Source organism: Brachyhypopomus gauderio, chromosome 1, assembly GCF_052324685.1.
Source record: "Brachyhypopomus gauderio isolate BG-103 chromosome 1, BGAUD_0.2, whole genome shotgun sequence".
In the NCBI taxonomy this organism is placed as follows: domain Eukaryota; kingdom Metazoa; phylum Chordata; class Actinopteri; order Gymnotiformes; family Hypopomidae; genus Brachyhypopomus; species Brachyhypopomus gauderio.
The window spans coordinates 31,627,046-31,650,996 of NC_135211.1; the positions used below are offsets into that span (position 1 = coordinate 31,627,046).

A 23,951-nucleotide genomic window follows, 5' to 3' on the forward strand; every position below is an offset into this window, starting at 1 on the left:
CTAAGCAGACAATATAACAATATATAGTTTAAACATAGAGCGTAATAAATATAATTGTATACTGCTCAAGTATATATAGCCTACTGTATACTGTATATATATATATATATATATATATATATATATATATATATATATCCATCGTAAAACAACTGAAATCACCGCAGACAATAATATAGAACGGAAATACCGAGCTACTGGTCTTTGACCACAAAGTAGTCAATAGCAACACGTCTTGCAAATGTATAGATACGTGAATAGGCTATATAGTTCAGTCTGTCAAATGTATAGATACGTGAATAGGCTATATAGTTCAGTCTGTCAAATGTATAGATACGTGAATAGGCTATATAGTTCAGTCTGTCAAATGTATACGTGAATAGGCTATATAGTTCAGTCTGTCAAATGTATAGATACGTGAATAGGCTATATAGTTCAGTCTGTCAAATGTATAGATACGTGAATAGGCTATATAGTTCAGTCTGTCAAATGTATAGATACGTGAATAGGCTATTCAGTCTGTCAAATGTATAGATACGTGAATAGGCTATATAGTTCAGTCTGTCAAATGTATAGATACGTGAATAGGCTATATAGTTCAGTCTGTCAAATGTATAGATACGTGAATAGGCTATATAGTTCAGTCTGTCAAGTTGTAAGGTGGAATATGAGGAATTACAGTATTTTAGACATTTCTTTAAATCACAGTAGCTAGAACTGTTTTCTCTAACTAGAAAAACACCCAGAAGACACTCACTCATATAAAAACAACAATTCTGACTAAAGAAGTCATAAATAAAAACACAATTATGACTAATGTCGAGTGACACTAGCACGAACCCTCAAGCACGCTAGTCATTGGCCTACAGTAGGCGTTGGTAGAGATCATAATGATGCATTATGACGATGCTATAGGCTATAATTATGGATTATAATGATGCTATAGGCTAATAACTACACTACTGACACAACCTTAATGTTTTTAACCTTAATGATTCTATTGGCGGCAAATTGCAGTGATTTCTAGTCAGCACGCTCAGAAGAGTGGGTCAGGGGTGTTCTCTGAACTTTATTTTTGCAGTTCAAAAATTCATAACATTTAGCAGTTACAGAGTGTGTTTATGGGAAAACATCTGTCCAAAATCTTATAAACATCTCATCTAAATATTCCAAAATTCCAGTGCATCTGTGTGGGGTAGGCCTATATTGATATAAATCTACAAGGACTACATATTTTATTTAATCAAATCTGTAGGTATTGTAGAACTCTATGTAAGTACTCATTTCCACTTACGGATATATTTCATTTAGTTTTTTATTGTTTCGTACACCAACATCCCACCAAACTCAGACTAAGACTGGGAATGTTGCTTAAAAATAAAATAAAAGAACAGAAATAGATGTGTGGTGTCTTTGAGGCACACAGAAGCAACACAAAAACAAAGCAGCGATACCAAGACAACACGTGAAAATAATTTTAAAATGACCACGAGTCCTTCTGACCGTATTGTTTCAGTCACACAAAGAGCTACAGTCTTGAAAAGCATTTATTTTTCAGTAACCTAAGAGTAGGTTCACTAAAATTCACTCTCAGACCAGTGGTTGTGTATGAACCTATCTACCAAAGTAACACTTTAAGGTTAGTGAGCATTTAGCTACAAAGGTCACGTCTGGCGGTTCTCCTACAAATCTTCACTTTTATATCTGGCCTCCATTTTTATTGAGAATAGCTGGAAATCATGGCGTATTAAGTTGTGATTGATATTGGCAAGAAATATAGTTCACACGTTCTTATACATATTCTAATAGTTATAATCACAAATACGAAAAGTGAGATGAAGGAGACCCCATAATCTTATCTAACGTCATTCTTATTTTGTTGAATATTGTACAATTGCATCGCTTGCTTCGTTTATCACATATCTATACGAATCACTTAGCGCCATCTACTGGAAATTCACATTCATACTTCCTCGCGAGTTATACTTCATTTAAGAGCGAGTTAGTCATCCTGAACAAAATAATTTGATTGCCAGCTCATATGTCAGCTGCTATGTCCTTTGTTTGCTTTTTTGTTTTTTTTTTAAAGATTTTTTAAAGTACAAATCTTCAAGATGTGCAAATCAACACAGCCACACTACGTACACATCATGACACATCATGAAACTGCTCAAAGCAGCAAGGCAGTGACATCTGCTCTGCACTTATCATAACCTCAACAATCCAGTAACAAGAAGAAAAACATGCTTTCACTTAAAAAAAATCTCACAAATACATAAGCAGTCACTACTGGTGCACATGTAAGATAAATGAACAAATGATGGTCGTACTATGAGAACCACAGACAGTTCACTAGTAAATCAGTGGAGAGTAGTTCCACATTTATTGACACTGTACAGGAGAAAGAAAAGAAAAAAAAACTGTCACTGAGTCATGCAGAGGTACCGCAAACCAAGGAAACACAACATGAACAATATGACACCAGAAATAAGTGAACTACAACTTAAACCTCCCGAGGTGCAGAACAAACTGTACAATACAATATGAACAGATCCTGCATGGCACCCATGAACAGCTCAACAAGTGGATAAGGTCTTAATTCAAAACCACAACACAGGACACCAGGCCTTCCACTGAAACGCCACTACTGTATTGGAAAGTGACCAGTCCAAGCAATTCGTACGTTAGGAAACTTGGACAGGAAAGTGCTTGTATAAAGGTCTCATCGAGGTATTGTTGAACGAATATCTCATCGGCTAATAATTACGACAGGTCAGCTAGATAAACACAGCGCGTGCGAGACACAAGGGAAACTACTCACGGATATTTGTCTTTGGGTAAATAAAAACACACTTCCACGATAAGGCTACAACATCGAAGGTTAATGGGTCATCTCAGCACACAGTAGGGCATCTTGAGTGCCTTAGACAACCGTTTCCCCTGGAACATGCATCTGAATATGAACAGACTCCTTCCTCATACAGATGGCAGTTTCAGACCGGCACGAACCACGTAATGTAGATGCCGACACCGTGCCAGAACAGATCACTACACATCACTCTCCATTTGCTTACTGACATCCAGACATTTTACAGCAGAGTTGGGAAGAGGGTACGATGTAATAACAGCTACGTGGAGTTAACCTCGGACCATTACACGCTGTCGCCAATCCAGGCCACGGCCGACCTCTGACTCGCAAATGTGTGACTAGTCAGAGAAAAGGCTGGCGAAAGACTTCCGCAAGTTTCGAATGGTCTCCGCCTTGGCTTCATCCTCATTGCTGGAACGGAAGGTCTCACCGAAGGCGTTGAAGGCGTTGGTCAAGGACTGGGATTTACTGGAAAACAGGTACAAAGTCGCAAGACAGATGAAGCATTATCCAAAGGGCTTTTAATGCAATAACTGGACACTTGTAAAGGCTCCCTAAAAAAAACAACACAAATTGAAGTAATAGCATAAGTTTCTACAGCCACTCCTCAGGTTTCAAGAGACAGTCCACATTTTAGGCCTAACCCAGCTCCCACACCATAAAGAACACTGAGTCACTTGTACACTGCTTTACTGAGAAGTTAAATGTTAAAGCAAAAATGCGGACTGTTGACCCAAGGACTGGGCATGAAAGCAATGGAATAAGTGTTCCTAAAGCAGGGCAGAAACCCTTACTTTAAGAAAGGATGTGCCGATTTCTGCTGAGGTGCCGGCTGCTCCTCTACGGGAGCCTGGGCGGGAGCTGCGGACGGCGCGGGGCCCAAGCGTGCCGCCTCGGCCGGGCCTGCACTCTGAGCTGGAGCTTCAACCTGAGCTTGCTCTTTGGGCTTCGGCTGGAGCTGGGGTTTGACCGGGGACTGGGCCTTGGTGGGAGACTGCGGCTTAACGGGGGCTTTGGCCGGGGGTGGTACCTGTGCAGAGGCTGAATCGGGCTGCGCCTGGCCCGGGGTGGGGCTTGGATCTGCGCCTTCGGGCCGGCCCTTGGGAAAGGCCTTGGCCGGAGGTGGGGTCTGGGGCTTCGGTTGGAGCTGAGGCTTGGAGTTTCGCCGGATGGGTGGCACAGGCTTGGGGGGAAGAGGCTTTGGGGGCTGGGGTTTCGGGGGCAGGTCCGTCGGCTTCCCTGGGGCAGGTGCGGGAGTGGCCTGGACGTGGGGCTTGGGTTGCTGTGTTGTGGGTGGAGGAGTCGGTGCCTTTTGCACGGGTTCCGGAGCAGAAGCACTAGGGCCCGGCTCGGAAGGAAGTTCTTGACTCTTAGCTTGTGACTCTTGGGGTTTCGCAGGGCCCCCTAGATTTAGCACAAAAGACACTCATCATATTAAAACACTGTGTACATGTCAAATATTAACAAGGCCATTTTAAATCCAGCACAAGTTGCTTTGATTTTTCAATTAATCATAGATAAAGGATGCACCCCCAAGTTTGGCCAAAGTAAAAGGTCTGGTCAAAGGTCACAATCTCTTGTGTAATGATGGTCATATCCACAGAGAAAAACAAATCAGTGGGAAACTGATTTATTCAATCAAGAAGAAAAAGTGAAATGATTTTAAACAGATAGTAAAAGGACTTGCAGTAAAATCACAGGTACTGTTGTCAAGAAAAGCTGATTTACATAAAGTATTTACCAAAAGTGATCACCAGGCATGCAAAAGAATAAAGGCAAAGAATATGCACATGCTCCACATGAAAATTAATTCAAAGATTAATTCAAAGATCAATTTGTAAATATTAGATGTTAACTCAGTCCAATATATACTTTCAGACAATAGAAAATAAAAAACTGTTATTATAAAATAGCAATATGTAGGAAAATGACCACAGAGAAACATGCAAAAGAAACATTAAACAGACCCAATTTTAATCATATATAATAGATTTTGAAATATGTTGTATTTACTGAACAACTCCAGACACAGTTTGACATTTTACATTTGATACTATAAAATGTTATTAATCATCAATGTTCTGCCTTGTGGTATCCATGTATCCTTAATCGGGATCTACACAAGGGTCTGTTTTAGTAAGAAGTTCACAAAACACACACAGACATAAAGCATGTCTGCTAGAGAAGTAGAAGAATTTGATGTACGTAAACCAATGTAAACAAAATACAATACAATAACACATAACATATAGATATTGAAAAGGGGCTTTATTACTTTGGACATGGTGGGCGGGGAGTTACACACACACACACACACACACACACACACACACACACACACACACACACACACACACACAAGGGCCAGGGAGCAATCATATTTGTGTGGAGTTTGTCCAAATCTTTCAACCCATGTACTGGATTTAAAGAGACAGTGGCATCATTGACATGTTATCCATGTTAAAATAAGAAAAAGTATCGTCAGGCCAGTGATAATGCATAAAGAGGAAAACAGCAAACACTGGAGCTCTAAAAAGTTCATTCACAAACACTCATTTCAAACCAAAACAACAACAACAAGATTCTATGATCAGTGTCTCTTTGGTAGAACAGCATCGTAAAGCATGTCCCCAGTTATAAATAAAAAATATTTAATTATTAGTAATTATTAGCTGTTTCTTTGTGAAAACACCCATCAAAAAGTTTCATATGGCTTAGAAATGTAAAAAAAGAACCAGAAATTCACAAGGATTGTGCAATTTCTAAGATCGATCTATAAAATCTAAAAGTATTTTAGACCTAATGTTAGTCTCCTGACTATTATTATTGTAACGCAATACAAGCATCCATTTTAACATGCTTTGGTCAAACTGGATAAAGAGAAATCCAGCACAGAAACCTCAAAAACTCTCCGAAACACAAAAAAGCATCAACTGCAATACCAGTATCGTCTCACTAAATTTTTTGTCTCTGATTTCAACTCTTGAATTTTTCAATGTTAAAAAAATCTGACAAAATTGCTCATAATTAGTGTCCCGGATGTTTAATCTGAATTTTGTACTGCAAATTTTAACAACTCAGTTTCAGCATGTTGAATTTTTGATTCAGAATTTTGTAACATTGAAAAAATACAAGTGAATATGAGTCACTGAAAAGGTTGAAATAAGAGACAAAAAATTCAGATACATAATTCCAGTGCAAACATTTCAGCACTAGAAATTCAAAGGCATTTAAACTTCAAAACCTAGTGAGACGGATTTGCTTCCATACGTATCCTGCTTGACACAGTCACTATTAATGACCACGGTACTGAAAGCACAGCAGCACTGCAAACCATCATGTCAAATGTTCAATGTACAGCTCCCAGACATCTTTATATACTACATCAGCGTAATGAAGATGCCCAGCGCCACACTCCCGAGCTCACGCCATGTAGAAGCATTACCACACACACGAGCGGCAGGACAGTCAACAACGAGCTACCAAGCGTAGGGGGAAATGGCTAAAAAAACAGTACCAAGATGGCACCACCGTGCTTCCTAATGCATTTGACCATGCAGCACTGGACTTGTTTTGGGGAGACAGGCCACAGCGCAAATGAAATGCCAAGGAAAGGAAATTCAATGAGGAGAAGACATGTGGCCAGCAGGGGTCTGACAAAACCTCAGTGTTGACTGATTCATAGAGTGTGAATACTACAATGTGATTCTTTTCATCCAGTGTAGGCCTACATACAATTGGCACGAATCACAAAACTATGTAGCCAATGAAAAATTGTGATGAACAAAATGTTTTATCTCCCATTCAAAGCTGAAAGAAAGCAGCAATAAGGTTTTTAATTGAAGCTGATAAGAACCATATAGAGCAGGTATCACCAAATGGCGGACCGCGGTCCGGATCTGGACCCGAACGCCGTCCTGTCCGGACCCAATCACATTCCTGATTAACTGGATACGGACCCAAATGCCAAAAAAATTTTAACGGGAGACTATATTTTAAAACGGAGAATTTATTTTCAGACGAGTGTTACATTCACCACCCATTTGAGTGTTACTTTCAACCCCCCCCCCGCTCAACAACTTTCGTTCGCCCCCCCCCCCCGCTCAACAACTTTCGTTCGCCACCGCGAACCCGGACCTAAGGTCTGAGCTATCTGCCAAAAATGGACCGCGGAAAGATTTAATTGATTACCCCTGATATAGAAGAAGCATATCATAGCATAATAACTCCTGAGCATTACACCACTTACAACCGAAGGCCAAACATTCAAGGTTACACCAATAGGGGCCAGTACAACCAAAGGCCACACAACCAAGGCTGCACCACTAGGGGGCAGTACAACCGAACGCAACACATTCGAGGCCCATTCTGAAAGACTGCTGAAGAGCACAACCCACAACTTAACCCTCATCACTTTTTAGTGGCTACTGTACGAGGACTGTGTTCACTGTAGCTGACACCTTTGCCCTTGCTGTGGACCAAATCACTTTGCCTGGACAGCAACTCCATTACAGTCAAGAATGTACTGCAAACAACCTTGAGGAGGAACACGCTGAGACAAAGTCTTGTTGGGGTCCGTCAGGCCTTCCTTTAAGACAGAGCTCTGTGGAGAAGCACACACACACACACACACACACACACACACACACACACACACACACACACACACACACACGCACACACACACACACACACAGTCCAGATTTCTGACTGCCATCACATTGCATAATTTGATTGTGCAGTTTCATTCTAAATCAACACCAGATGGCGCCAACTCTGCAGGGTGCCAGCCATCACTCAGAATTGCCACACACCTCCATTAAGATCTATTTGCATGCTTAAGTATTTACGGAAGCGCTCCGGGGTGAAAAAATGCTTTCTTGTGACTTCATCATCCTGACTCAAAACATAAAGGAGGCCAGAGTGCTTGGCCCTGTGGAGGTGTGAATGTAGCGGTACCTGTGGTTGCTGGGCGGTGGCTGGGGGCCACTGCTGGGGCCGCACGGGGCCGCGGGCTGCCATGTGGTTCATCTTGCCCAGCACCACCTCAGCTATCAGCTGCCGGTCCTCCGCCTGGTGCTCTCCAATCAGCTGCATGGAAGATCCCACCACCTGAAGACCAAGCGCATACATTAACATCACTAATGGGTATGGATCCGCCCACCTGAAGACCAAGCGCATACATTAACAACACTAATGGATATGGATCCCACCACCTGAAGACTAAGCGCATACATTAACAGTGATAATGGGTATGGATCCGCCCACCTGAAGACCAAGCGCATACATTAACATCGCTAATGGGTGTGGATCAGCCAGGCCACTGTCTGGCACTGAGATCAATTGTTCGTGCGCTGTGTGCGCCACGGGGCTTGAGGTCACTAATGAGGGGTTTATGTTTTTTTCCCCACTGTGATGATCTAATTAGTGAAATCTGGGGGTGGTGTGCAAAGCTGCAGCAGATATGTTCAGAAACTCCAATCCCACGTTGGACCAAATGGAGCAAAGTTCAGAGATTTTCCAGAGGGAGAGCACAATTTATGGTGTGTGTGTAGGTGAAAACGTCGAGAGAGAGACACGCAGTGGCTCAGAATCCTCGTCGAACTCCTATCTAGATCTCGCCATGAGCGAGAGCTTTTCCAAGCGCACGTCTCTCAGAGGAGGTCAAAGTTCAGGGCGGCCAAGGGCAGAACATCAAAAAAGCCACGTGGTCATGTGGAGAGCTGCGCTTGTTGTCAGAGGGCGTTACATAAGCAAGATAAGCAACATGAGGCCTCCTCTGGGTTTCAGGGTTAGTGAATGCTGTAAAATCTTCACTTTCCTCAAAGCAGACAGAGATTTCAGTGATTAGGTTTGACTGGCTGCATTTATTCCATTTAAATTCTGCTTTGTGGAACTTGGACATTCTGAGTCATACAACAGCAATGCTACGCAAAACATGTAATGCAAGAGTTCATAAATAACTAACAGCAGTAAGAAAAATGACTTCAAATTAAGGCAAAGTTTTAATGTTACTGTACATATGAAAGTTAAATCCAAGCTGTTGACTTCTACCATACTAATTTGTATGGTTGACTTTTATTTTCTTTGTATGATAAACACATTCTTAAAGTGCTATATTTACTTGAACATGAAAATTATGATACATTCAGAGATGATGAAATATTCCACGTTACATATAATGTACTTGAAAGTAGCCCACATTGTTTAGGACTGTAGAGGTACGGGGAGTCGAATAATGATACGAAACATGCAAATATGGTGCCTACGGTCATACCACTAAGACTGCAAATAAAATCTCACTGTACACTGCACCGAATGACATGGGAATTAGAGGGAGCGTCTCAGGGACGTGTGTGTGCAGCTTTGCTGAGGGCTACTGCTGATTTTTAAGCTGCAGTGCATGCAGCTCAACAACATCAAAAGCAGTTTCCATGGAAACCGGGACCCGGCCGAGGCCCCTCGCGGTGAGAACGGACATCGCCTTGCGATCATTTAGACGGCGGACGTTGCCGTGTGCGCTGTACTGCGGGAGAACGCAGGCAGCGGAATGAGGCGGAGACTGGACATGGAATTGGTTTAGGAAGGCGGATGTATACGCCCGGAAGGCATCACTGGAGGTCTCCTGTGTGCCAACATCAGACGCCTGGCTGTTGTGTCTCTGTGGTAGCCAGGAGGAGACGGGACACACACCAGCACATCCCACGGGAAGAGTCTAACCGACATTCTAGTTCACAACTCACCAAAACCACCACGCTCACCAAAACCACCACGCTCACCATAGCCACCACACTTACCACGCTCACCAAAACCACCACGCTTACCACAATCACCAAAACCACCACGCTCACCAAAACCATCACATTCACCATGCTCACCAAAACCACCACACTTACCACGCTCACCAAAACCACCATGCTTACTAAAACCACCACGCTCACCAAAACCATCACATTCACCATCTTCACCAAAACCACACGCTCACCAAAACCATCACATTCACCACGCGCATCACCAAAACCACAGCGCTCAGCAAAATCATTACACGCACCAAGCTCACCAGGTACACCACGCTCACGGCCTCCTGCTCCTTGTCTGTAGGTGTTTGGAAAAGGGAAACAGGATATGTCATGATGAGCGTCAAAATTTATCCCGGCAATTTTGGGTGCCAAGAGGTCAGAGTGGCCACGGAAACATTTTAAGATCTCTTACGGGATGTAAAGCACAGGCAGTATTACTGGATACTTTTCAGAACTGGGTCCTGAAACATATGCCAGTACTTGGGAATTAGATCTTCTGTTCCGGACAAGCAGGAATAACGTCTGAAGTGTAAAATTCCACTTTTTCTTGGCACATCAAAGGAGTGCAGTACAGCTGGCTGGCAGGCCTTGTACTGACAAACACTGCATGCTGCAGTGAAATGGTACCAAATTCACATCAATTTGAGTGGCTAGAGATGGCCACACTTTAGCATAATGTTAGAACTCTTCTCACAAAAGTTTCTACCAGAGTGTGCATAAAGAAGAGGTACTGGTTCGTTTGTAAAACCTGTAAAAAAAACACCTGTGGTTTATATCAGGTAAAATCACCTTGAAAATCACCAAGGCCTACATATGCTGCCTCAATAACTATATAATCATTGAACAAAAAGCCAGAAACAACTGATATGTTACGCTAAGCTGATTTGCCACTGCACCTGATCAATCAGAGATGCACCAACCAAAAGTTAATGGATTTAACTGAATGGCTTTAACTGAATGGCTTTATATATCATATGTAACAAGGACACAACACTATCCACAAGTCTTGGAGCAGCAGTGTATGTTTAACAGAGTAGCCACACATTTGAAACAGTCTTAAGAGGCATTTCTGTGTGATTCCACCTTATCAATGATTCTCATATCTTGCAAGGCTACAAAATCTTCTGCTTACAAACTCTGCTAACTTTCTGTGTGCTAATATTAGTTAGGAAGTCTCACATTTAAGTCTGTGCTACACCAAATGAGGCCAAGATAATACCTGGCAACTAGGAACAGAAAAAAATGTAACCAATGTGTCATAAGTGAGCAGCTCTGGCAGGAGCCAGAACTTTAAAATGTAAACAACCACTGTGCTGTTTTTAATAGGCCAAAATCCCCGCTGAAGTACCAAAGTTTTATGATCACCCTCATCCTTCACTTCCAGGAACTGCTGCGCACTGGAACCACGTGCATGCACAGTCACTGTGGTAAAAACATTCTTGTTTTTGCACAGGCCTACACAAACCACACACAACCACACACAACCACAGTCGTTCTCGTACATGAACACGTAGCATTGTTTCATATTCTATGACGTCTCAGGACTCATGTAACCATCATAACCACTGACAACCATAAATGTCTAAGCTATTGATCATCGTCTGCATGCATCAGACTTTTTGTTTTATCATCATTCATTTTTTTCAGTAAGGAAGCCTGGAGGAGATTTAATACAGAAATGTAAATTGAGAAGACAGTGGTGTGTTGGACATGCAGACAAAAAGCTGCGGTTGCCTATTGGACTATTCATAGAGATTGAGCTATCATTCTATCATTTCTCTCATTCTATCATTCTTTTGTTCTCTTGAGGTTATTAACTGAGATTGAGATGATCATTCTCTTCTCACTATTAATTGAGATTGAGACTGTGTGATTCTCTTGTGGTTATTAACTGAGATTGAGATTATCATTTTCTTGAGGTTATTAAACTGATTGAGATTGAGATTATCACTCTTGTGGTTATCAACTGAGACTGAGAGGTTTTTCTCTCATCCTCTCATGTTAATAATAAGACTGAGAAGGTTATTAATTGAGATTGAAATTGAAAGGCCATTCTCTTGTGGTTACTAATTGAGACCGAGATTATCATTTTCTCATGGTTATTAATTGAGACTGAGATTATCATTTTCTCATGGTCAATCCCTTGTGATTCCACTCACCTCACTGATGTAGTCTTTTCCATTCTTTCCATGTATGGCTTTGACAGCACAGATATCCAGCCCTCCAAAGATCTCAGAGCAGGCATCCACCCACAGTTTGTACCTGCAGGAAAACAACACATCAGCCTTCAATAAGACAATGCAAATAATGTAATCAACAAACATCACATGTCACACCTCTATAGAAAAGGCCCATTTAGTTATACAGTTAAAGCGTAGAGAACGATCATGCTGTCATATTTCTCTTGAATGCATCTAGCTTGTGTGAACCTAGTTCTTAAAGTGAAGTGATTAAGACAAGAACAAGTTTGGATTGGAGACTCCTTGAGTTTCAGCTATTTGTAAGGCTGTTATATCCTGAACTATGAGCTTTCCAGACAGAACCATTAACATTACAAAACAGAAGAATTCTAAGGTGAGAAATGACCACATATGCTTATGTACGTACACACACACACAACACACACACACACACGTGTGCGCACACTCACACAAAAAGCTTTTGCTTTTGTTAGTCTTGTGCTGACAAAACATCAACTCTCTTGCAACTCACATGCAAGCAACTCACATGCAAGCAACTCACATGCAAGCAACTCACATGCAAGCCACTCACAATCAAGCCACTCTCATGTAAGCCTTATTCCTACCCACCACGTCTGGTTCAGCCTATCATTCTAGCCTTCATACACACAGTACGGATAAAACCGAAAGGCACCACAGAAGTGTGAGTAGTGTGTAATCTCCAGTACAAGTGACGGAGTGCACAAGTGCTCACTTCTCTGTCATGGCCACTTGCTCCAACATGGCAGAACCTGTGTTTGACTTCCAGTTGCCAGAGATGGACGTCCTCCTGTGGGAAAAGACATCATGAGCTTAAGTGAGACATCATGAGTTGTGTAAAGTTTTTTGAGGTTTAAATGAGGGTGAAAAACACATTTATATAGTGACATTGAGAGTGGAGCTTTATTGAATGAACAACTGCAAAAGCTGTTTGGTGCTAGGAATTAATTTTGTATTAATATTTATCTGAAGATTATATTAGTCATGGAATATGGGTCATTATGGTACTCGGCTCCAATTCTATAACCCCAAAGCACTAATGGATTTGAAAATCACTGGTGCGAGCAAATTTGACTCGGGTGGTTATGGTTATGGTTGTAAAGCAGTTTTTCTATTACTGTTGAAAATTTGGTTGCAAAGTGGAAATAGAAGATTAGAGGGGTGTAAAAAGTTGGTCAGATTATTGCTCTGATGTGTGTGATTATGTGAGCACATGTGCAATCACCATCACCACCATCACCATCATCATCATCATAACCATCATCATCATCATCATCATCATAACCATCATCACCACCATCATAACCATCATCATCATCACCACCATCATAACCATCATCATCATCACCACCATCACCATCATCACGATCACTGACATCCCAGTCTTAAATAAATCCATATAAGGGCTCTTACATATAAGCTTTGTAGTCGTTTCCAATCTTCTGGACTCTGATGTCATACTTAGCCTCAACGAACGGTTCAGTGGTAGTGTAAGTCTGAGTGAGGGCGACCACGCTGGAAATATCCTGGAAGTCACTGTGATTGTCAACTTTAACCTATCAAGAAGCACAGGAAAACCACACAAGGCTCAACATAGCGGCTTTGGGTCCTATAGAGTTTTAAAAATATGAATCATGCTACCATGCAGAAAAGGGCTCTGGTCTGCTGCACGTTTTCACTCTGAAGCAAGCAGGAGCCACAAATCATGTGGCTAATCTAATCAAACATCTGAAGACTTCAGACCGTAGGATAAAGGCACAGGAATGAGCGGTGTTCCTGCTTGGCTGTAAGGAAAACCTCCAGCCACACCACGCCCGTGAGGAGCAAACCACACGCCCAATCTCCCCATCTCCTCCAAAGCTCCCGCTGGAGAGCTCCTGCTCTTACCTTTCCCATTCCCGAGTGAGCATGTCCGATCTTCACCACCACTGGGAATGCAGGCATGGAGATCTGGAAGATACCAGGAGGACATTTGTGAATGTCATTTCATTTCCTGCAGTGCTGTAATATTGCCTCACCATGGCCACCGGGCAAGAACAAAGACTATGTTTACAAAGCAAAGACTTCACTTGTTCTCCTTCAGAACTCTTCAAAATGTAATAAATCTGTAAATAAATCTGTTTACTTTTTTCTGCCGTGGCCCTTTAATGTCACACTGTAAATATTAGTTTTGGCAATTTGATAAAAACCAGGAACTGTGTTTGATCAAATCCAGGAACTATGGGATTAGACTTGACTTCACTCTTATATAAGGTCTCGATATTGTCTGTGATATTTATTTTTTTGCTTCTATCATGTTTTGTATAAATAAAGCATGATAAGACATTTTCTAGTCAAACGGGATGAAAGAGTCCAGGGAAAAAATTTAATCATTAGAGCAGAGGCCCAACGCAACGGTGCCAAATATTTAAATGGAAGTCATTATGCATTCACAGGATTATCATGAAATCCACCAGAGCAGAGAGGGAGCATCAGCACAACTTCATGAGCATCTGAGAGGAAAGTAAACATGGTGATATTCATCAGCAAGCTTCAGGCACCAGAAACATGAGAACAACTCCTCAGCACATTTAGAATTTTTATTTCTTATGTATTTCCATCTCAATAAGTTAAATTAAAATGCCTATTCTAGCATTTTCTACTTTTGTCACTACTGATGTTTGCCATTAGTCTAAAACTAGGGACACGCCAGAATATTTTGTTTATTGTTGTTGGGTGGCAACAATTATAATGTCAACATATGGAGCAGTAATGTCAGGAGAACAGGTGAAGGGATGTTAGTCCGACTGCATTATCTTCTACTGAAACAGAAATCAACAGACGAGTTGCAGTTGGACTTGGAATAACTGACTCACAGGTTATGACTGGGGATGAAGTCATACTAGGCCATACTGAAATCAATTAACTGAAATATTTAAAATTAAATGGAAATTACAACTAGCTGCACAGGCTAAAATCAGATCAGGCCTTAAACAGGGGAAATCCATTACATGAGCCCAGCAGTGACAACACAACGAGCTTCAGGCAATAGATTACAGTGAAAAGGCAGCTAAGTTCATGCACATGATTTGTGTCTTGCTGTATTACACCCCATTCTTGTTTCTTCATCGTATTGACCTCTGAAGTTCTTCTTAGTTATGCATCTTCACATAACTACCAATCACTCTGTAGAAGGGGCGGTCCTTCAGGCTGGAGGGGCGGACCTCTGTAGGAGGGGCGGTCCTCCTCCCAGGCAATGATGAGTGCTACATAAGAGCTTCCCTTTCCCTCGCATTTTTTTTAAACGGCTTTGTCAAGGGAGAGAAAGAGAGAGGGAAAAAAGGAGGAGAGGAAGCACTGAACGGGATAGACGGATAGGGAGCTGCGGGGTGCGTCGGCGTCAAGTGTCCGGGCTCAGGAAGGCAGCGTCCGTGTGTGTGTGTGAGCGAGCGTGCATGTGTGTGCGCGCGCCTTTCTTTACCCTCCCTTTCTGCTCCGCTACTCCTTTCAGCACCCCCACCCACCCACCCCCCATCCCTGCTGCTGTTGTTTACCCTCTCACCCTTGGACAACCCGCTTCGCTCGTGACAGTCGCGGGAGGTAAAGGAGGGCCTGGGCAAAGCGACCATGGATGTCGGTCTGCGCGGCCACGGGGCCCTACTGCTGGGGCTGGTCCTGGCCTTGGCCCTGATGGACCCCAGGGTTGAGGGATGCACCTGCCAGCCAGCCCACCCTCAGGAGCACTTCTGCCAGTCAGAAATAGGTATGTGCCACACTTCTGCACTGGGGGTCCACAGAGGGGTCAGTCAACATTGTGGGGGCTGACTAATGTGTGTGTGGTGGAGTTGTACACTAGTGTTTGGCTTCCCAGAATATATATTAGGACACTTTCAGTCTCGCTGGAAAGATTATGTCTAGACTTTATTTCCCACAGAAGATAGAGAGATGGGAATTTTCAACAAAAGCTTTTTCATAGACTCTGAATTTTTTGTCTTTTATGGTAGCAAACTCATTTGGAGGTATCTGGAAGAGTACCTAAATTCTAATGTATGAACCTCTCATTTTGGAGTTGAACGTTTTGTGCTCTAGAAAAAGATGCAAAGTACAACATGTAAAATGTGGTCAGACATATTTAGAATCACAGACATGAGGTAACAGGTGAATCTGACAGTGTGAGGAAAGTCCCTTCAATGTCAGTGTGGCTGACTCATGATGCCTGGTGTCGTTTATATCACCACGTGCTGTCACCTTAGATCGTTATTCGTTATCACCTTAGATCGTTATTCGTTATCACCTTAGATCGTTATTCTTTATCACCTTAGATCGTTATTCTTTATCACCTTAGATCATTATTCATTATCACCTTAGATCGTTATTCATTATCACCTTAGATCGTTATTCTTTATCACCTTAGATCGTTATTCATTTTCACCTTAGATCGTTATTCATTTTCACCTTAGATCATTATTTCTTTATCACCTTAGATCGTTATTCGTTATCACTTTAGATCATTATTCTTTATCACCTTAGATCATTATTCTTTATCACCTTAGATCATTATTCTTTATCACCTTAGATCGTTATTCGTTATCACCTTAGATCGTTATTCGTTATCACCTTAGATCGTTATTTCTTTATCACCTTAGATCGCTATTCGTTATAACCTTAGATCATTATTTCTTTATCACCTTAGATCGTTATTCGTTATCACCCTAGATCATTATTCTTTATCACCTTAGATCGTTATTCGTTATCACCTTAGATCGTTATTCGTTATCACCTTAGATCATTATTCTTTATCACCTTAGATCGTTATTCGTTATCACCTTAGATCGTTATTCTTATCACCTTAGATCGTTATTCTTATCACCTTAGATCATTATTCTTTATCACCTTAGATCATTATTCTTTATCACCTTAGATCGTTATTCGTTATCACCTTAGATCGTTATTCGTTATCACCTTAGATCGTTATTCGTTATCACCTTAGATCGTTATTCGTTATCACCTTAGATCATTATTCTTTATCACCTTAGATCGTTATTCGTTATCACCTTAGATCATTATTTCTTTAACACCTTAGATCGTTATTCGTTATCACCTTAGATCATTATTCTTTATCACCTTAGATCATTATTCATTATCACCTTAGATCATTATTCTTTATCACCTTAGATCGTTATCACCTTAGATGTTTATTAATTATCACCTTAGATCGTTATTCATTTTTATGGACTAAAGTACCTTTTACACATGAGATGAGAACACATGCGGTGCATGTGCACATAAACACAGCCCATGTGGAATATGGATTAATAGGCCTATTTGCTAATAGATCTTTATTCATTTTCACCTTAGATCGTTATTCTTTATCACTGTAGATCATTATTCATTATCACCTTAGATCGTTATTCGTTATCACCTTAGACCGTTATTCGTTATCACCTTAGACCGTTATTCGTTATCACCTTAGATCGTTATTCGTTATCACCTTAGATGTTTATTTATTATCACCTTAGATCTTTATTCATTTTCACCTTAGATCTTTATTCATTTTCACCTTAGATCGTTATTCATCATCACCTTAGATCGTTATTCTATATCACTGTAGATGGTTATTCTATATCACTGTAGATCGTTATTCATTATCACCTTAGATCGTTATTCATTATCACCTTAGATCGTTATTCGTTATCACCTTAGACCGTTATTCGTTATCACCTTAGATCATTATTTGTTATCACCGTGGATCATTATTCGTTATCACCTTAGATTGTTATTTATTATCACCTTAGATCGTTATTTATTATCACCTCAGATCGTTATTTGTTATCACCTTAGAGCGTTATTCATTATCACCACAGATCTTTATTCGTCATCACCTTAGATCATTATTCGTTATCACCTTAGATGTTTATTAATTATCACCTTAGATCGTTATTCATTTTTAAGGACTAAAGTACCTTTTACACATGAGATGAGAACACATGCGGTGCATGTGCACATAAACACAGCCCATGTGGAATATGGATTAATAGGCCTATTTGCTAATAAAGCTCTGATTTTTGAACACCTTGTTGTGCATTTACAACCAGATACTCAATGACGTTAGACCCCCAAAGAGGGGGGATGTATGTATGTGTCTGTGCTCTTTCTGTCATATCCTGTGTAAAGGGATGTCAAAACAGAGTCAGGTTTAAAGCATGGTTTTAACATTCAAAGCATTACATTTTGATCTTTTTAGTCTAAGACGTTAAAAATAAAAATTGCACTGTTGGATAAAATTTTAGCCAACATCCCTTTAGTACAATGTTTTGGGGAATTCATTGTAAATCTGCTTTTTGTGGTAATGAACATCAAATAAGCCATGAACGCAAAATGGCATGTTTCAGAGAGTACTGAGATGAGCTGTGTCTGAAAACAACAGCAAACCTCTCTGCTTGGACTCGCCTCGTTTCACTCTGTGTCCTCAGCAGAACAAATGGACAAGCTTGACTCAGGAGTGTCCTCAGTAAGACAAGGGGCAGCTGAGGGACAGTGTGGTCAGAAGATGGAGGTGTTCACCTTTCACGATGTTTGACCTCACGAGAATGAAAAACAATGCACAATGATCAATGGTTGATGTTGCGCAGATGTTATCAAAGGTTCTCCAGGCTGTGCTGTTCTCCAGTGGCTGGTGTTTTTCATGTAAAATGTGGGTCATATTCATAAAGTTACTAGAAACACAGCCAACCAAGGAGCTGAGTAGTGGTAAAACATTAAATGTTTGTTAAATCATTCATGAACAGTTATGTGAAGATACATAACTAAGAAGAACTTCAGAGGTCCATACGATGAAGAAACAAGAATGGAGTGTAATACAGCAAAACACAAATCATGTGCATGAGCTTAGCTGCCTTTTTGCAGCACAGGACTGAACTGTGAAAAGACACTACCCTGCATCCAGATCCCTTATAGCCAAATGACCATTATTGAGTTCCTTCATACGAGTCCCACAGGAGTTAGTCTCCCAAATCTTGTAAAGGAGAAACCTGGGGCCTAATTTAATACTGAATAGAATGTAGGAACCAATCCTATTATACACCTTAGAAACAGACAGTAGAAACCTGTTAATGGTCATTTGAAATGGGAAAGGTTAGATTTTTTTGTCTTCTCCAACAACTAACTGATACACACCCTGCATGTACCATCTGCATGGTTATGGACATCATAGCAGGTCCTGTGGTAGCTCAGTGGTTAAAGTGCTTGACCAGTAATTTGAATTTGGCAGTTCAAGCTCTACTAATGAGGCACTAATAGGCCCATGGATAAGACCCTCACATTATGTTAATTAAGGTAATTAAAATTAGGGTAAAAGTACCATCTAGATAACATAAATGATAAAAATGTTTTAGCCTAAAAGTTCTTCCACTCCTGTGGACAAAACCCCAGTTGATACACAACACTTTGCTGAATGTTATGTTGATGCTAGTCTCTAGCTAGATGAGTGATAAATGTTGGACACCAGTTCTTGGTGGTATCCAGGGTTGCCAACTCTCACGCATTGAGCGTGAGACACACGCATTTGACCGTTTTCACACGCTCTCACGCCACACTTCCGATATCTCACGCCGAAAAAAAAATCTAGTTTATTTACCTCTGATCCACATCTGTGATTCAATGAGTTACTAGTTCGCTCTGGCGCCAACCACCGGCGATCTATAGATCACTTAATTGGTGTCCATTTTACGGTCGCCACCCCCCCAACAATTTACACTCGCCATCTCCTCCAGGTTCAAATCTCACTCCAAGCTATCTTCAAAAGTTGGCAACCCTGTGGTATCTCATTCACAGGCCTAATCTTAGCAGAGGTTTAATGGTGAATTAGGGACCAGTAAAGTTACTAAAGTGATCTCGGTTGTGTCCTAATTGTTTTTTTCATCACACTAATTTTTCATCAACACTGAATTAACTGCCAGGTGATGATTCTACATGAAACAGCAGGAGATTTGAGCTTGTTACTTCAGTGAAAATGACCAAACTGAAGACTGGTATGTCTGTTGTACAAACAATGAGGCACCAGTAACACCAGTATACTAATGGTATTTACTAATTTGGCTTTTACTGCAAGTTTTTCACACATGAACACATGGTCTACGTGCACTATTTGTTCAGGACAAACCCAACATCCACCCATCTGTTAGCTAACGGCAAGACGCAGCTTCACATCTTCACATAACAGCCCCATGAATTCACTCGCTATGGACAACCCATGAAACAGATCAGCAGTCATAACAGACTTGAAACTAAGAATTTAAAAATCATTACAAATACACATTGAACGCACGGGGCGTTAACATATTACAAATCACATTTCATGGGCTAATCTATTGTATTGCTTTGTATATGGCTTAAATTAATATTGCTGCTTGAGGCACAAAAGCAGGCCCGGGGTGTATGTTTTGCAAAATGTCCAGCTGGGCGGTTATGAAAGGCTTTTGCCTCTTTCTCTAAGGGCGTGAAAGCTGGTGTGTGTGCTAGATCCCCGGAGGGCAGTTCACCCAGCTGGTGTTGCCTTCCACCCTTTGTTGGAAAACAGTGAGGCATGGGATGGCAGAGATGAGCGCGCGAGGACAGACAACCTCTCGCGCCAGGGACACGTCTCAGGGACACCTCCTACATTAGGTTTGCCGTGGTGATGTCCGATGGCTGCATTTTAGTGCTGGAAAGTGCAATATCAACTTGGATGGCTAAAATGTTAGACTTCGTATTTAAAGGGAGTAAATAAAATATAAAACGTTTTGTCTTCTTGCAGGAAAGCATACTAAAGTCTTATATTTAAACAGCCTGTCCAACTCTCATGAAATATAGAAGTGAAATGTGTTATGAAGAAATATGTCAAACACAGACATGATGAAATCCTTTGAAGTGTGCTGACTACTTCACAATTTCTTAAAAGATGAATGAGGCTTATGGGTTGCAGTTATATAATTTCTTTTGCATTGCATGACGCCTCACAGGACAGACACACTCTGCAGGGAACTGTTCAAATAACATTGTGATTTCAGAGATTTCTACACCATGAACTTATCAAGCATGTCTCTGTTCTAACAGTGATCCGGGCTAAGATATCTGGCGAGAAGATTATATCTCCAAGTAACAGCTCTTCACCCTACCAGAAGATGATTCAGTATGAAATAAAGCTAATCAAGGTGAGAGCTTCTAGTGAATCTGTAGGTCTGCAATTGCTTGCGTATTATATATTCTGTCACATGTATTATATATTCTTCAGTGATGAGAACTTCCACAAATTACCATATAAATAACATGCTATAATTAAAAAAATATTAGGTTGAGCTTAAATTTCAGAAAACATATACAACAGTGGTGTAATCAAATAACTTATTTTCATTCAGTGATCACTCATGCTAAGCTGAAAAAAGGAAGTTTCTCTCCCCAAACACTCTCTCTCTTCATCTGTCTCTCTCTCTCTCTCCCTCCCTCCCTCTCTCTCTCTCTCTCTCTCCCTTTCTCTCTAACACTTGCAGATGTTCAAAGGTTTTGACAAAATCAAAGACATTCAGTATGTCTACACACCTGTCTTTTCCTCTTTGTGTGGCGTGAAGCTGGATGCCAGTTACAAAGTTCAATATTTGCTCACAGGTAAAATAATTTTAGTGAAGGTCTGGTGTTAGGTCATTGGTCAATTAATCCCTACAATTCATCAAAGAAATTTGAAGTGATTGGCAGTGGCTTTGTGAGTTGGGGAAATGTATTATTTCTAATTTCATATAACATATGGACATTTTTAGATTTATTTTGAGTAAACTCAAGTTTGCAATGCACAATGGATTAATATCAGCCTTTGTGTAACTTTCAACCTTTTTTTAATGGCTTGAGCTGAAACATCCATTTGCTTATCATTAATTATTATGATGCAGGGAATATGTGGAGTGAAGGGAAGGTTTCGATTGGTTTGTGCGACTTCATCGAGCCTTGGGACAATCTCTCATTGGCTCAGAAGAAGAATCTCAACTACAGATACCAAATGGGATGCGACTGCATTGTAAGCTCTAGTCTTTTCTTCAGTCAATTCAACAACACAAACAGAAGGGTGGGAAAATACATCCTGTTTAAACATGCTGTGTTTATATATGCTCTCTTACATCTTTTGACCACTGATTTGTGATGGACAGTAATCTGTCAGGACTGGAGGAGGTTTCGGATTTGCATTACATATAAAGTAATTTGTTGTGTGAATTTGATGAAACTTGTTCTATCTTTTAGTTTTTAACTGTGTCCTGTGGACCTTCTCCAGATTTCCACTTGTTACACTGCCCCCTGCTGTGCCACGTCGGAAAATGAGTGTCTGTGGACAGACTGGCTTGTGGACAACAAGCTGAGTGTACAGCAGGCCCGGCAGTACGCCTGCATCAAACGCACAGACGGTTCCTGCAGCTGGTACCGAGGCAGCGCCGGTCCGGACAAGGACTTCACAGACGCATCTGACCCCTGAGGACTGAGCACGGGGCACTGGGCTTGGGGAAGGGGGCAGAGATGGGGGTGGGGACAGGGGAAGGGGGCGGAGTTTATGACTATGATTCGTGGAGAAAGGTGGCGATGGTAACACCTCCAATCTTATATTGTCCTGTTAAATTCAGCCTTCGGTGCATTGCTTAGTAAGATGTGTCTGGCCAACATGAATTACTTAAGTCTGGATCTGGATTTTCTGCCTAAATTGAGCAGTATTCACAAAGTGCTTTTTACTGCTTGTGATTCAGTTTCACTTAACTATACACTTTAAATTATCTTTAATAATTTTATGTTTAAAATGTCAATTTTAAGACTGCACATTCTTGTTGAAACTACCTGTTCCAGTTTTGGGAAAATAGATTTTTACATGAAGCAAGATTATATAACATATTCAAACTCTCCTTGTGTTTTTGTAGCTAATTAAACATTTTATATGCCAAACATTTTATTCAGATATTTCCTATGTCAGATGTATACATATTTATACATGTTCGGGGACTTTCTTTTAGTTTGTTTGTCTTAAGAATGTATATATTCTATGACATTTAAGGAGTTTCACTCAAACAGATTTTTTTACAAGGCTTTCATCTGCCTGGACTGCCTGCAATAGACACGTTGAAAATCATTCTTCCCACTGTTTTATGAGAATGTGTATTAATAAGGGTTTGTATTTGCAGTTACATTACGTTTTGTCTATGCTCTTATGATATCTGTCTTATATCTGTATTTGATATCTATATGATATCTGTATTTGTCTTGTGCAACAAATCTAATACGTATATTTTTTGTAATAGAAAATGTGCTTCTATTTCTATTGCTAATTTCTTTATACAAAAAAATGCTGTCAACCCTTAACATTAATATACCCTCATCAGTCTCTTTATTTGAAACACTTGAATCTACATTATACAGCACCTCTCATGTTATATTATACACCTTTGTTATAGGTGTATTTCATAAGTGTGCAATTATATACTCTATGGTGTCTGTTCTCAGTGTAGCAGTGGAGAATGATCAACGTCATGATTGTGGCACGGTTTGGTCTTCTGATCTGAGAGAAGTTCGTCAGACACATCAACGTTCTCCACATGTCAGTGTCACCACTGGGTTCAGGATCTTGAGGACAGAAATTGACCAGTGATGAATGACAACAGGATGTCTATTTCAAAATGTGCATATTAGCAGATGTCACAAAGACTCTAATCATACCTTTACAAGATATATTTAATAAAGTTGTTTCTAAGGGTACAGCAACATCGTGCCTCATGACTTACATCTTATTAAAATGCTCCGCGGCACTCACTGCTTATGGAGTTATAAAAATGACAAAATATTTTTACCACCCTGCACAAAGTCACAATGACCATGTATCCTGTTTTGTAAACCCAACTGCTGTCATTACGTACAATGTTGCCACGGTTTCTGTGTATATTTAGATTTCTTCTTGCTTTGTTTTCATTTATTGCACCAATGTTGGGTAACTTACAAAATTAATTTTCCAGATCGCTACACTAAAACATGACACCTTGTACTTCGCAAATCAGACTGACATTATCCTTCTTCTTTAACATA

General features: G+C 40.7%; 2 protein-coding genes across 5 annotated transcripts in view; one reads left to right on the forward strand and one right to left on the reverse strand.

Annotated features, from left to right (window-relative positions):
• Nucleotides 1–1,049: 1,049 nt before the first annotated feature.
• syn2b (synapsin IIb) overlaps nt 1,050–23,951 on the reverse strand; it is a 53,499-nt gene continuing 30,597 nt past the window's right edge. For 3 of the 4 annotated variants that reach the window (XM_077009704.1, XM_077009733.1, XM_077009725.1), the window contains 8 exons: nt 13,776–13,838; nt 13,302–13,444; nt 12,604–12,678; nt 11,829–11,931; nt 7,829–7,981; nt 7,406–7,472; nt 3,664–4,273; nt 1,050–3,337 (listed from right to left, as the gene is read on the reverse strand). In XM_077009704.1, the coding sequence (XP_076865819.1) occupies nt 3,208–3,337; nt 3,664–4,273; nt 7,406–7,472; nt 7,829–7,981; nt 11,829–11,931; nt 12,604–12,678; nt 13,302–13,444; nt 13,776–13,838 (1,344 nt within the window). In that variant the 3' untranslated portion in view covers nt 1,050–3,207. The remainder of the gene's footprint in view (nt 3,338–3,663; nt 4,274–7,405; nt 7,473–7,828; nt 7,982–11,828; nt 11,932–12,603; nt 12,679–13,301; nt 13,445–13,775; nt 13,839–23,951) is intronic. The other variant, XM_077009714.1, reaches the window with a different exon arrangement.
• LOC143517337 (metalloproteinase inhibitor 4-like) lies at nt 15,129–22,390 on the forward strand. Its single transcript, XM_077009742.1, has 5 exons — nt 15,129–15,630; nt 20,961–21,058; nt 21,395–21,509; nt 21,788–21,912; nt 22,165–22,390. Exons 1-5 carry the CDS (start codon nt 15,495–15,497, stop codon nt 22,360–22,362), a joined length of 672 nt encoding a protein of 223 aa, XP_076865857.1. The 5' UTR covers nt 15,129–15,494; the 3' UTR covers nt 22,363–22,390.